General features: G+C 44.2%; 1 protein-coding gene across 3 annotated transcripts in view; it reads left to right on the plus strand.

Annotated features, from left to right (window-relative positions):
• Window positions 1–15,169, plus strand: part of LOC133886139 (uncharacterized) — a 51,113-nt gene that overhangs the window by 19,388 nt on the left and 16,556 nt on the right. The window contains exon 2 of one of the 3 annotated variants that reach the window (XM_062325872.1): window positions 9,020–9,072. The exons of 1 other annotated variant lie outside the window; for it this stretch is intronic. In XM_062325872.1, coding sequence (XP_062181856.1) covers window positions 9,020–9,072 — 53 coding nt within the window. The remainder of the gene's footprint in view (window positions 1–9,019; window positions 9,073–15,169) is intronic. One more of the 3 variants, XM_062325873.1, reaches the window with a different exon arrangement.

Raw genomic sequence — 15,169 nt, forward strand, 5'->3', positions numbered from 1 at the left:
GGATATCTCGTAAATAGGTAAGGTATCTCTAAGGATGACAAGACAGGAGTCCAGGGGCCATACGATGACCCCTAAATATACAAAGCCAGGGGACCATGCGGAGGCACTACTATAGAAAACCCCTTCACTACCAGCTCCAAAACCGCCTTCACTGCTGGTTTTGGAGCCGGTAGTGGGCAACGAGCAGTGATAGTCGAGGACTATCACTGCCAGCTCGATGGACCGATAGTGAAGGGGGTTATCACTACCGGCTAAAGCATTCAACTGGCAATGATTCTCTGGCATCACTACCGCCAGTATCCTTTGGTCGGCAGTGATTTGTTGGAATCACTGCCGATCGAAGGTTTGAGCCGGCAATGTTTTCCCTCTCCCCACTCCACGATCCTCCTCTCTGTCCTCTCTGTACTTTCTCTGTCCTCAATCTCTCTATCTCTCTCTCAATACATGCATACAATGATACATAAATTTATTGTGAATCAATAATAAAAACACCTTCATTAATACATAGTAATGAACACATATTACAAGTCAGGCATCGATAAACACACAATATTACAAGTCACCCCCTGAAAAGTCGGTTGAGTTGAGCCAATCCAGTATCCCTCTACTTCTCCCTGCACTGACGATTAATGGCATGAGTACGTCCGGGGACACCGGGAGCCGATGGTGGTGGAGCGGAGGACCCGGCAACGCCTGATAGATCGCAGCGTCATCTATGCTCCAGGCTTGCTGGCATGTCAAAGACATCGAAGTCTGAAGCCTAAACGCCTCTAGGTTTTGAGAATTCGGCCCCCTTCGCAGCACACTGACGGGTCACCCTCTCATCCTCCTCCTCCTGGGCGTGTTTACGGGATACTGCTTCTTGCTCCTCTGTAGTGCACAACTCACAGGCTAGCCTCTCATCCTCCTCCTCTTGGGCACGTTTAAGAGATGTCGCTTCTTGCTCCTCCTTTGCATCATCGTTGGAAGGCCATTGTGTCCAAGAGTCGTCTGACGATACCAACTTCGCATCATACATAGTAATTCATATTATTCATAATAAATGGAAAAATCTACGATTTACAACTGAATAAGTGCTGGTACTACGATATGCCATCCATTATGAGCATGACAAGTGGGACTTAGTCCCACATGTCATTGACACACTGGTGGCATATCATAGAACCAGGTCATAGAACGATGAACAATATACCATGTCATAGCAGTCCAAAATTTTAGAGAATATTCAAAAATGATATACTACAAACCACCCTAGCACCAAAGAATATTCTTGCGAAAAACTATTAGGCTCAATGGCTCTAGCAAATGGCCTTATTAGGACTTCAATATTGATTACATGTTTAGAGAGAAAACATTCTTCGCAAGTTTGCATTTATGTGCCAGTCCTATCTGAGGTTGGCCTAAACAGTTTTCTTTTATCACTCTGAACTAGTAGGACTGGCACATAAATGCTAATTTGAGAAGAATGCTTCATCTCCGAACCCACAAAATCAGTATTAAAGTCCTAGAAGTAATAAAGAAATATGGCCTCGAGCCATATCATCAATGTCACTATTTTATTGTATTTCAAAAGAAATGTTTGCTTCTCCGTAGAGAGCATGATATCAAAAATAAGCATAGAATCAATATCTATACATTAGGGTGCATTGATCAGTACGAAAATAAGTATAGCATCAGTATCTATACATTAGGATGTAAGAGGAAAAGCAACAAATAAAAACAAAAATCAGTCACCACCATCATATGAAACCACCATCCAACAAAGAGTCTATTATTTGATTGATCCGCATCAGATTATGCAGATAATTATAAACGACTGCAAGCTCGACTGGGATAGTGAAAAGACGTGCAAGGTGCATGTGTAATAACCATCCCAATCGAGCTTTGCAGTCATATGTATGGTAAATAGTTATCTACTTTCATCATTTGCGACTGCAAAATGTGCTTGAGGACCACCCGAATATAAAAATCAAGAAACAAAGTAGTTCATATACACTGAACATGAACATACACATAAGTGCCATAAGTACAGAAGAAAAAACACCTCCCATCAAGCAAGATAATGAACTGAACAGCATATGGATGATTGAATATAATTGCTCTCAGATACATATAACAATTGGCCCCAGGACTACGATATCCTGCTCCCTAATTGTTCATTTGACACATCATAAGCTGGGCTAGAAGCTAAGATCACAACTAGTTGTAAAAACTAAAAAAAATGTTCTTTGAAATTGAGCTTTGTTCCTGGACAATGTTGGTGGACATAAAAGCTGATAGGGAGAGGATTACTCTTTGAGAAACAAACACTAACCAAGTAGCAAAATATCAGAGCAGTACCAAAGGTTTTCCTGCTCTTCCAGAATTCAATCAAAATAAGATTAATTGAATCAACAAATATAGCAGCTCCTAATCCATGAATTAAGCCTAACTGGCAATGTACAGACTACCAACAATAAGTACAGGGACTGAACATTGGAATGCACCACTACTATCAGGGCAATCTGTGCCGATCCAACAACAGAGAACAAATAGATTTAACACCTAGTGCACATAGACATCTAGCCCAACCTCAGTGTTCCATTTGATCATCACAGAGCATATCACCAAGCCGTCCAGAGAGCATAAATGAAAGGAGGAGAAAACCAAAATACTCACAGTGCAATTCGGCTAAAGGCAAAATCAATACAATCAATAAGCACCTCCAACATAGCACCTCCACCAACACAGCACCACCACCAATCCATTGCCTAAGCACCAAAGTTCTAGACACCAGAACCGAGCTCACTCGGCTCAATTTCAATTGACTAAACCACCCAGTGGTGAAACCAGAACTCAATTACCAAATCAACCATTAACCTCACAGTACCTATCACTTCACAGTAACCACAAACACCGTTTGGGAGGTAGAGGGAGATGGCGGCGGTGGAGTACTCACCGAGATGATGTATTGGAGCTCGGGGACGATAGTGATAGGGACGGCCACGTGGAAGAATGTGGCCTCGGTGACAGGGCGACGACGTAGAGGCAGGCGACTCCGAGGAAGGCGGTGTTGGGGACTGAGGATGGGGTCGGTGTCGGGGAGGAGGATGATGGCTTCGAGGAGGACAGGGAACGGCATCGAGGAGGATAGGGAACGACATCGAGGAGGATGAGAATGGCACCAGGGAGGAGGACGGCAACGGCGGCGGGGAGGCGGATGATGACATCGAGGAGGACGGAAATGGCATTGGGCAGGAAGACAGCGACGGCGGCAGGGAGGAGGACGACGGCATCGAGGAGGACACGAACAATGGGCCCGGGCCCGTGGACCTCTGGCGGTGTGGGCTCATCGGCGTCAGGACCCGTTTCGGTGGATGGCACATGGAACGGGAAAATTACCTAAGTGTCAAAGGGCGCAGGGCGTCGAGCTATTTTATAGGTGAGGACTTTCACTGCTAGCTCAATATGACCACCGGCAGTGAAATGGTACCTTCACTGCCGGCTCACTAGGATAACTGGCAGAGAAACTACTTTCACTACCGGCTCAATAAGTACACCGGTAGTGAAAGTAGTTTCATTGCTGGCTCAATATGTCCACCGGCAGTGAAACCCCTTTCATTGCTAGTACTACGGGGTGAAAAAAATTGTTTTAGCTTTGCATGCACACATAGAAACTCGAACCCAAGCCCTACACCAAGTAAGATTGAACAAACCGCTGCGCTACTCAGGTGATTTTGATTTAGTTTGTACTTTCTATATTTATTAACATTAAGTTGACCAAGTAGACCTAATACATACTTATTTAAATTTGAACTTGCTATATACCAAAATTAATTTTTGTATATACCTAAAATCAAAAATCAATATGGTCAATAATAAATATATCTTCCACCATACACTACAAATTGAAGCTTCCAGAACAAAAGTGAGGTATAATTGCAGCTAAAACAAATTCATACATAGTAATTAATACGATTTAGCTACTTTGTCTTAACGATTCGCCCTTCATTATGGTCACGACCTACATAGGGAGGTTCGTCGGTGTCTTCCATGGGACCTAGGTCGACGTCTTATCCGAAAGGAGGTAGTGCGTCGAATTGATTGTAGTCTTCCTCGTCAACAACATTCTCTACTCCGACAATCCTTCTTTTTCCATGAAGAACCACGTGGTGCTCCTCCTTGTTAGCTGGGTCCGGGTCCTTAACATAGAAGATCTGCATAACATTATTCACAAGTACAAATGGTTCTTCTCTTTATCCAACGAGTTTTTTTGTCCACTGTAGTTATACCGTACTTGTCGATCTTCACACCCCCTGGGAGTCTGACCCATGGGAGTCTAACCCATTGGCACCAGAAAAGAGGAACCTTTAACATTCCATAGTTGAGCTCCCAAATCTCCTCTATGAATCCATAATAGGTCTCCCTATTTCCATTGCAGTTGTAGGCATCTATACGGACACCGCTATTTTGGTTGGAGCTCTTATTATCTTGAGCTCTTGTATAAAATGTATAGCCATTTATGTCATATTCTTGGAATGTGAGGATTGTAGTAGATGATCCGTGAGCCAACACATTTAACTGAGCACACTCTATCTGCTTATGCATCACCTGTCTACGTAACCAAGCACCAAAATGATCTCTGTGCTCTCACAAGATCCAAACATCGAAGTTCCCTGGGTTTCTGGTGCGTAGCATCTTCTGGTGTTTCTCGATATATGGGTCCACTACAACTGATTGTTGCAGAACTGCAAATGTGCTTGCGTGAATGAAACGGGGTTGTTAGCGCAAAATGCTTTTGGACCTATCATCCCTTTCCCCTGTAGCCTCCCCTCATGGTGAGATACAGGCACACCAATCGATTTGAGATTCATGTAGTTGACGAAGAAATTAATGACCTCCTCGGTTCCCCAGCCCTCGGCCATGCAGCCTTCCGGCCTATTTTGGTTATGAACATATTTCTTAAGAACTCCCATGAACCTCTTGAAAGGGTACATCTGATGCAGAAACATGGGGCCAAAAATCCGTATCTCTTTCACAATGTGAACAATGAGATGCACCAAGATATCAAAAAATGATGTAGGGAACAACTCCTCAAGCTGGGATAGAGTCTCAACCACGTCTTCCTGCAACTTATCTAGCTTGGTCGGATCGATGGCCTTATGTGATATCGCATTGAAGAATGAACACAGCTTTATGATTGAGTTTCGGACCTTCAGCAGCATAATACCTCTAATTGCAATTGGAAGCATCTGTGTCATCATCACATGACAATCATGAGACTTCATGCTAGTTAATTTCAAGTCTTTCATGTTTACTAGTCTCTTTATGTTGGCGGAGTAACAAGATGAAACTTTGGTTCCATGCAAGCACTTGCACATTGCAATTTTCTCCGCCTTGCTCAAATTGTGGCTCGCGGGGCCAAGATATTTGTTGCATTCTTTCATCTCTTCGGGATGTAGATCATGTCTGAGTTTCAAACATTTTAGGTCCTTCCGTGCTTGGAGTGTATCCTTTATTTTGCCATGTATGTCTAGTAACGTACCAATCAAACTATCACACACGTTCTTCTCAATGTGCATGACATCGATTGCGTGTCGAATCACGAAATCCGACCAATATTCTAAGTCATAAAAGACAGATTTCTTTTTGAACATAGGAGCTCTAAGATTAGATTTCGGAACCGGTGTACTCCCGCGTCCCTTTCCAAGGATAACCCTAAGTCCTTTTACAATCTCATATACCTATCTCCCATCGTGAGGCTTAGGAGGTGAGCGAGTCTCAACTTTCCCATCAAAAGCTCTCATGTTGCTGTGGTACGGGTGATCCTTACGAAGAAATTTACGATGACCTAGGTACACCATTTTTTGGCTGTTCTTCAGCCACAAGCTCTCTGTTTCATCGAAGCAATTAACGCATGCACATTAGCTTTTGACAGTCTAGCCTGATAGGTTCCTAAGAGCTAGCTAATCTTGGATTGTTATGAATAGCATTGCGCGTAGGGTGAAATTCTCTCGTTTGTATGCATCCCATACATGCACACCATCGTTCTACAGTATTACAAGATCTTCCATTAATGGTTTTAGATAGACATTGATATCATTGCCAGGTTGCCTCGACCTTGGTATCAACATCGGCATCGTAATGTACTTCCACTTCATACACAACCAAGGAGAAATGTTGTAGATACATAGAGTCACAAGCAAAGTGCTATGATTACTGCTCATGTTGCCGAATGGATTCATCCCATCCGTACTCAACCCAAATCTTATATTCCTCACATCTTCTGCAAAGGGCTTCTTGTATTTCCTATTGATGTTTCTCCACCGCGTAGAATTAGCGAGGTGTCTCAGGATTCTATCATTCTTGCGCTCATCGGCATGCCACCGCATCAGTTCGGCATGCCTTTTGTTCACAAATAAACGCTCCAAACAGGGGCTATTGGAAAATACCACATCACCTTCACGGGGCACCTTTTCTTCTTTCCTTCACCATCGATATAATCACCGTCACGCTTGTACCGTGTTGCACCACTGACAAGACATGCTTGCATGTCTGCATGCTCTCTATGATACAACATGCAATCGATTGGACATGCATGTATTTTCTGTACTTCTAACCCCAATGGGCACAAAACTTGGTTGGTCTGGTACGTGTTTTCTGGCAGTACATTTTTCTTTGGAAGCAATTTCTTCAAGAACAGTAACAAGTCTGTGAAGTTTGTATCAGATCACCCGTTGCTTGCATTCAATTGTAGCAATGAAAGCACGGTACACAACTTTGTGTGCTCCTTCTTGCAGCCTAGGAACAATAGTGTTTTAAAGTCCTCTAACATACACTAGAACTTTTGAAACTCTCTTTTATTGGTGAAGTTCCCCTCCCCATCGCGCGACATCTGCTCTAGATCATCGATGTCAGCGTCGGCCAACATCTCCTCTAGATCATCATCGGACAACACATGTATTGAGACTGTGTATGTGACTTGTGTGTCGTGGCTTGTACCAGGAAACAATCCACGCCATTCTTGCACTTTGCGCTCACACGGCTCGCATTGTCCATCCATCTTATGTCTATCTACAATTATATCATTATTGTAAATCCAAATTCATAACATCTAGAACATTTTACGATTACCAACAAATTAATTACCTCGTCATCTCCTACTGGAAATTGGCCTGGGTTGGAGGAGCCGCCTTTTGCATGCTTTCGCGTCCGCTTCCGATGAGTATTTGTTGGTGCCATTCCTAGAAATTTTCTTTATTATTCAACATTTTATCTACGACTCATTAAGGAAACAAAAAATGAATACGCTCATACATAAATATAATTGTATCTTACTACATACCTAAATATCAAGGCAAAATTTTCTAATTTATTAAAAATCAAAATAAATACGCTCATACCTAAAGTTTCCATATTGGGAACATGCTAATTAATTAAAATACAAAAAATATAATTGGAGCTTTCTACATACCTAAATATCATGGCAAATTTTCTAATTCACTAAAAATCAACCATAAATATGCTCATACCTAAAGTTTCTATATTGGAGCTTGCTAATTAATTAAAATATAAAAATATATAATTAGAGTTTGCTATATACCTTAATATCATGGCTAAATTTTCTAATTCATTAAAAACCAAAAATAAATATCCTCATACATATAGCTAATATAAATCAATAATAAGGACACTTTCCACTAGAATTGAAGCTTCCATATCATAAATGAGGTATAATTGCATCTACATTGTCTCAAAACATCATGGGAATAGGTTCATCTCCATGATTTCAAAATCTAGAGCAATTTAGCAAATAAAATTCAAATAGAAATGGATTGGAGAGGAAGTTGCACACCTTGGAACACCTAGGGCATGAGGATTCCTCAAAATTTTGAAGCCATAAAGATCCTGGTGAGCAAAAATGGCCGCCACCAAGCAAGAACAGAGCTCCTCTCTGTTGTGCTCGAGCTTGCGGAAGGAGAGGGCGACTTTTATATAGCCGTGACATCACTGCTAGCTCATGTAACCAGCCGGCAGTGGTGTTATGCTATCACTGCCGGTCGGTGGATTAAGCAGGCAGTGATGAGGGAGCAGGGCATCACTGCCGGCTCAATCCATCGACCAGTAGTGATGACCCTTATCACTACCAGTTAATAAGCCACGATAGCTGATTCTTCCCACACGGCTTATGAATCGACAGTGATGCCCCATCACTGTCGGCCCATTAGAAACCGACAGTGATGAGCCGGCATATAAGGCCAGTTCTGTAGTAGTGAGGAGAAGTCCATTCAAGCCATTATAGTCTACATGAGCTATAAACCCTAAAGCCTTCTATACTTTAGATCTACATTAGCAACTCTCCCCGACTACACATAAGGTAGCTCCTAGACTAGGTTTAGATCCATCTAGGCTAGCCAAGAACTCTCTATGTAAATAGATTCGAAAATCAATACAAGATAAATATGACGTAGGGTTATTATCCTAACGAAGACATGAACCTGTATAAACCTTTGTGTGTGTTGTGTGATTCATCTACAGGAAATATCCCCTACTCCTTCTGCATGTTCATAAGGTTGGTAGGTTACAAATCGTCAACAACTAAAATGTCAGTCTATGCCTAAGCTATTGATGTTGGCTAAAATGTCACTTTATGTCTGAACTAACGGTTTCTGAACCGTAGGTGATTATATGTTACTGATAAATCAGTGGTTCTAAATACAAACTTTATGTTATAATTGTATTTTCATAGATGGTTTTAACACCAACCGGCTATAATACTTTATTTATCAAAAATGGTTAATGGCTGCAGCCATCTGTGACATGGCATATTTCAAAGACGGTTCATATATACCTGATCCAAACGAGTCGATACTGTAATCGGCAAAAAGCAGCAAATTGTGTGTGTATTTTGAGTTATTTAATCCAGCTAATTTATTAATCATAATGAATAAATACTGGACAGATAGTTAAGTCAGTTTCTTTTCTTTGAGACAAATGTTGATATATGTATTTACCTTGTTCTTGCTATTTCTTATGCTAGAAGGAATGGGTTCACGTCATGGTCAGGACGGTTTTATATCTGTGGATGTTCCGGTACATGAATGTCTTCCTCTCCCATCAGCACAGTAACAATGCACTTATATTTTACAGTAAAGTATGAATAGTATAGAACTATTAATCTTATGTGATATTTCTAGTTAACCATTTTATTAGCCCCAAAAGGCTCCGCTTGGCATAAAGTTAGATTATGATAACTACTTGCTAACTTATGCATTCCTACAAACTAGTTTATGTAGCACCCGCATCCGAAATCTATTTATATCCTAGGCAACATGCTGGTGGGCCCATATATACATAGTACCTTGGTTACACTTCGTTCTTCCTTATTATAAAATGGACCATCCAGAGTTATTATGTTTGAAATGTTATTGTTTGTTTGCTGGCCGTAACTTATCTAAACACTTCATTTGAGATTAATTCCACCACACACAACTTCACGTGGGCTTTAAGCGCCACAACTACTAGAGGACTGCATATTTTGTTATCATAGATATATATGCATGCATGTGCATGCTTGAAGAAAAAAAATGAAGTTTGTACATATGCAGAATGTTTCATACAAGTAATGTTGGAGCTGTAAGTACCATCTATATATACTGACTATAAAAGACCCTATCATTACTACTTCATAACTGAAATTACTTCCGGTTTTCGAACCAATCATAAATAAGCAACAATGATAATCTAGAATCATCGACATTGATACTCTTATCGTTGTTGGTTCATGGCATTGACCAGAAGTGATAGAATCTTTATCATTGTCAGTTTAAGATAAAAACCGACTGTGATAATAATGATATCATTATCGGTTTGTAATAGAAACCGACGATAATATTTGTTTTATCATTGTCATTTTATAACATGAACCGATAATGATAATTACACTATCGGTTCACAACATGAACCGATAGTGATATCTTCAAATCATTGTCAGTTCACAACATAAACCGACAGTGATAATGTAGTATCACTATCGCTTTATTATTGTCGGTTTTTATTAGCTCGCTCATTTAAGGCCACTTGATGTTGTGAAGCAACAGTGATATAATATCACTGTTGGGTTTTTTATGCCGACGGTGATATCCGGTCGCCTATTGTTATTTCTGTAGTAGTGATTAGAAATTTCATTTGCTCAAGATCATTTGAGCAATCATAATTTGGGATGTCCAAATGTAGACATGTATGAATAACGATATAATAGGTGGAAAATAATTGGATTTCTTAATTGGTAATGACTTTGTCCCTCATTTTTTTTTTCACAGAGGGTACAAGAAAGACACACACTAAGTCATCATGCGTATGCACATACACGCATGTGCATCTCTTACATACGCTACAAAATAATGGAGGCAGACAAGGCCTCACATAACTAGGGTGTTGATGATTCGACTAGAGTCCCAGTCACGAATCGCAAGATTTCTGCAATATAAATGCAAGGGAAAAAATGAAAAAAAACCCTACATAAGTCACTTGGATTTTAAGATTCTTCCCCCCAATTTGTTTTGTCGCAAAACCCCCCTGTTAGCGAAAAATAGACCAGTCTGAGGATAATGGTTGACGATCACTATTAAAGTCCCTCCAGAGCATTCGGCCTCCGGACTCAGCAGAAGGTCCTATCCCCAGAGGCTGCGAACCCTTTCGGGCCACCTCTCTGGCACGTACGTAGCCTTCCGAAGACTTGAAGCTACAGCAAATCCCTTCAGAGCCTTCAGCCTCCGAACTCAGTAGGAGGCCTTATCCCCAGAGGCTGCGGACCTCTTCGGGCCATCCCTCCGGTGCCCATACAGCCTTCCGAAGCCTAAAAATGCAGCCGGCCTCTAGAGCTAATATCAGGGAAAGAGAGGACACCACCTACGGCCGACCTGATGCGAGGCTTACAAGCAATTAATGCTGGTGCAAGTGCTGCTTATCCTGACACCCCAGCACGATGCAAGTCGTCCTGATACCCCCGGTAGGGCAGCGCTGGGCCACAATTAGCAACCGGCTCATCCCTCAGCGGGTAGGCACCACAATAGTTACCATGGTAGATATTTATCTGCTATGTAGGGTAAAATGTAGCTATCCAAGATAAAGTCAAGTAATTCGGCCATGCCCTAGATTATAAATAGGGGGTCGTGATAACTTGTACACTAAGCTACGTACTACCTTAGAAATAGCAGGTCGTCATCACGTGGAAGAGGGCAGAAGGAGCCCGCTCAACAAAGCATGGAGGAGAATAAACACAAAATCTTCCTGTGATACTCCCCCTAGCCCAATCCATATTTTTACTATCAATACATTTATGGTATTCTTTGCTCTCAAACTTCGTCTCCAAGCTTGAGTCTCCTCCTTAGAGGAAACTCTCGTCGTACTTGCCCCAACAGTGGCACCGACCGTGGCGATCGAACATAGAAGTGCCAAAGAGGTAGGAATCCACCAGAAAAATCACCAATGCGCTAGCCGCCATATCCACCGTTGCAACCATGCAACCATATGCGTTGTTGTCTCACCCGTACACATCACGTATACCCTCTAGCTTTGACCATCCCAGAACCTTGGGTCAGTAGAGAAACTCCAGACGGCACAGAGTCCTTCTAGCCCTACATGGCGAAGACCTCACTGCACTGGAAGAGGTCGTGGCTGAGCTCGCAGCCAAGCAGGCCGCCTTCCAGTGGTTATGGGCGGTCGAACCGTGGAATGTTCCCGCCTGGACTTGGTCTCAAGGTAACTCCTTCGACAGCACTTGGGACACCCCGATCGAGCCAACACCTTCAGAGAATCTGTCCACCCAGCGTCCTCCTCGGGCCCCCCGGTGAAACAAGGTTCCGAAGAGGCGCAATGCTTTGGAGTGCGCAGACTCCGCCAGTGCCTTTGATGCAGCCCTCATGATGCCAACCGTGTGCAGGGAACCCTAAGTCCACCTCATCCAGAGAGGCGTAGTCAGAGCCACTTCGGCTCCAAAAACCAGTTCACCAGACAACCCCGATGGTCTCCCTAAAGGAAAGGAGGCCCTGGGGAAACCACAGTCTCCGGGGCATGCGGCCCTCGGTAGTGACCTCAACGTCAACCACAATCTCTGGTACCCCCCAGAGGCATACGTGTGTATCCTACACTGACCAGGGTGTAGCCACGACACCAACGACTACCGAACCCTCAACACCTTCCGGGAGGAGTACCTCAAAAGACAAGCAGGATACCTAGCCACAGAGGGAACTGACGAAGGACGGTACAGGGGTTGGAAGACTGAGGCAAACTCCCAGGCAGATCCTTGGCCCTCCGACCCCGCTCCATTACCACCAACTCCGCTACCGATGGTGAAATATCCCAGCGATGAGGACTGAGTCAGATAATGCCATCGCCAGGCTCCGTACGGATTACCTCTGGAGCCGAATAGTGGCTTAGGGCTGAGGGGGTCGAGGACCACCTCTCCCAACTAGCCTACAGCTCAACCTCCGACACACATTGTCGTCAGGCTCTGGATGGATTACCTCCGGAGCCGGGTACCGGCTAAGGACCAAGGGAGTCGAGGACTACCTCTCTCGACTAGCCTTCGGCTCCACCTCTGACACACGCCATCACCAGGCTCCAGACGGGTTACCCTCGGAGCTGGGCAACAGCTAAGAACTTAGGGGGTCGAGGACCACCTCTCCCTTCAAGCCTCATAATAGAGGCCTTATTCTGGCAAAGGTACGCTTACTATTACCTATAGATAGTTGACCTAGCTGGTATATCTTTCATATAGTACGATAAAAATATGTTGGAGGCCTCCAACCTTACTACTAGAAGTTTTTACAATAGATAGCCATTATGTAGAAATGGTAAATCTAGATTATGTCCCTGTTTAGCAGTAAGCAGTAGAACTTAAGTTACATATTCATTTGACATGAGTTGTGAATAGTCATCCACCCTAGCTGTGTCTTATTCTACAATTAGCTACTTATTGCTAACAGTAGACTGCAAAACTTAACTAATACATAACCACGCAAAATGCCTACACTCCCATAGACGCAGCATGCCTAGGTTACCTGGGAGGCGAGACTGCCTAGGTTTCTTCAGGAGCACGACAAGCCTACACACTGCTGGCATAGCACGCCTAAGTCACCTGGAAGGCAAGACTACCTAGGTTTTCTGAAAGTTATTAATTCATGCCGAAGGGGATGCAAAACCTCCGGCAAAAACAGAGAGTCTTACAAAACCTCCGCCAAAAATGGAGAGTCCTACAAAACCTTTGGAAAAAATGGAGAAACTTACAAAACCTCCGGCAAAAAAGAAGAGCCCTACAAAACCTCCATCAAAAACGGAGAGTCCTGCAAAACCTCTGCAAAAACAGAGAAACTTTCAAAACCTGTGACAAAAACGGAGAGTCCTGCAAAACCTCCCACAAAGACAAAGAGTCTTACAAAACCTCCACATGATGGAAGAGTCTTGCGAAACCTCCGCCAAAATGGAGAGACTCCGAAAATCTTGGAAAGACGGAGAGCCCTATAGAACCTCCGCTGGACATAGAGTCTTGCAAAACCTCCGCCAAAATAGAGAGACTCCGAAAACCTCCCCGCAAGACGGAGAGTCTTACAAAACCTCCACAGGACGGAGAGACTTCCGAAAACCCCCACAAGCGGGAATGTCTTCCAAAAACCTCCGCCAGACAGAGAGGTTCTAAAAAACCTATTGGATAAAATCCCCCGGCATCTTTAAGGCAAGCGCCTTCGTGCCAGAGTGGTGCGAAGCAAACTAGCCCCTGATAGGCACAACCAATAGACAAAGGGGTATAAGTGCTCCCCGCAGGAACAGGTATGGCCCGCATGACTCAAAAATGTATGGTAACAGGTAAAGTCATTACCATGCAGTCTCATCCAAGGACACGATTCATACGTCATTTATGAAGATCATACTAACATTAAGTAAAAGCCCACTCCGCGTGGCATGGAAAATAGTATGGAATCCCCAACTGATTATTGTAGAAGATGAGCAATGGCTAAGGGTCGAGGACCACCTCTCCCACCTGGCCTTTGGCTTCTCCTTTGACACGCCGTTGCTAGGCTTTGGGCGGATTACCTCCGGAGCCGGGCAACGGCTAAGGGCCGAGGGGGTCGAGGACCACATCTCCTGCCTAGCCTTCGGCTTCGCCTCCCACATGCCGTCGCCAGGCTCCGGGCAGATTACCTCTGAAGCTAGGTAATGGCTAAGGGCCGAGGTTGTTGAGGACCACCTCTCCCGCTTGGCCTTTGCCTTCGCCTCTGACACGCCATCGCCAGACTCCGAGCAGATTAGCTCCAAAGCTGGGCAACGACTAAGGGCCGAGGGGGTCGAGGACCACCTCGATCGTTTTGCCTTTGGCTTTGTCTTCGACACGCCATCACCAGGCTCTGGGCGGATTACCTCCAGAGTTGGGCAGCGGCTAAGGGCCGAGTGGGTCGAGGACCACCGCTCCCCTAGAAGGAACAAAACCGACTATGATCTATGCGAAGGCTCGATACCTCGGTCATACGAAATTCTAGCCATCACCTACGAAGGGGGCGAAGAAGCGCGGTTAGAAGGCATGAAGGCACATAGACATGCGGTCCCCTGCATAAAGGATCCCCTTACACTTCGGCCCAAAAAGAGATACAATCACCCGCAAAGGTCCAAATTATATTATTAGACAAATCGTGCATCTGGAGGACATGTACCTAGAAGCAAATAGTACAAAGGCCACTGCAGAGAAGACAAACCCCAAGTGAGCAAACCAGGGGGAGAAAGAGTACAAGGTGCCAAAAGACAACTATGGTCCGCGGCAGGGCCATAGTCGAATGGCAAAACAGGGATGTCCACGATGCACCCATGAAGGCCACCTTCACCTCCTACGGATCCCGGTAGGGGCCGCACATGGAGCGGTGTATGCACCTCATCCGGGGCCTCCCCCCACGGAAGCTGATGTAGTAGCCAGCCCTCGAGCTATCAAAAGACGAAGAAAAAACCGAAGGAGCCACCATTGGGGCCTCCTCCCGCTTCTTCCTAGCCCTCGCTGCCGAAGCCCACTCCTCCTCGTCACTCTCCCTCTACAGGAGATCCCAGTCGATCTCCTCATCATCGTCATAAATATCGATGATCTTGATAGGCATGGTCTCCCGAACTGAGGGTTGGGCAGGCGCGACAAGCAGCTGTCCACCCC

The sequence above is a fragment of the Phragmites australis genome, chromosome 12 (genome assembly GCF_958298935.1).
Source record: "Phragmites australis chromosome 12, lpPhrAust1.1, whole genome shotgun sequence".
NCBI lineage: Eukaryota > Viridiplantae > Streptophyta > Magnoliopsida > Poales > Poaceae > Phragmites > Phragmites australis.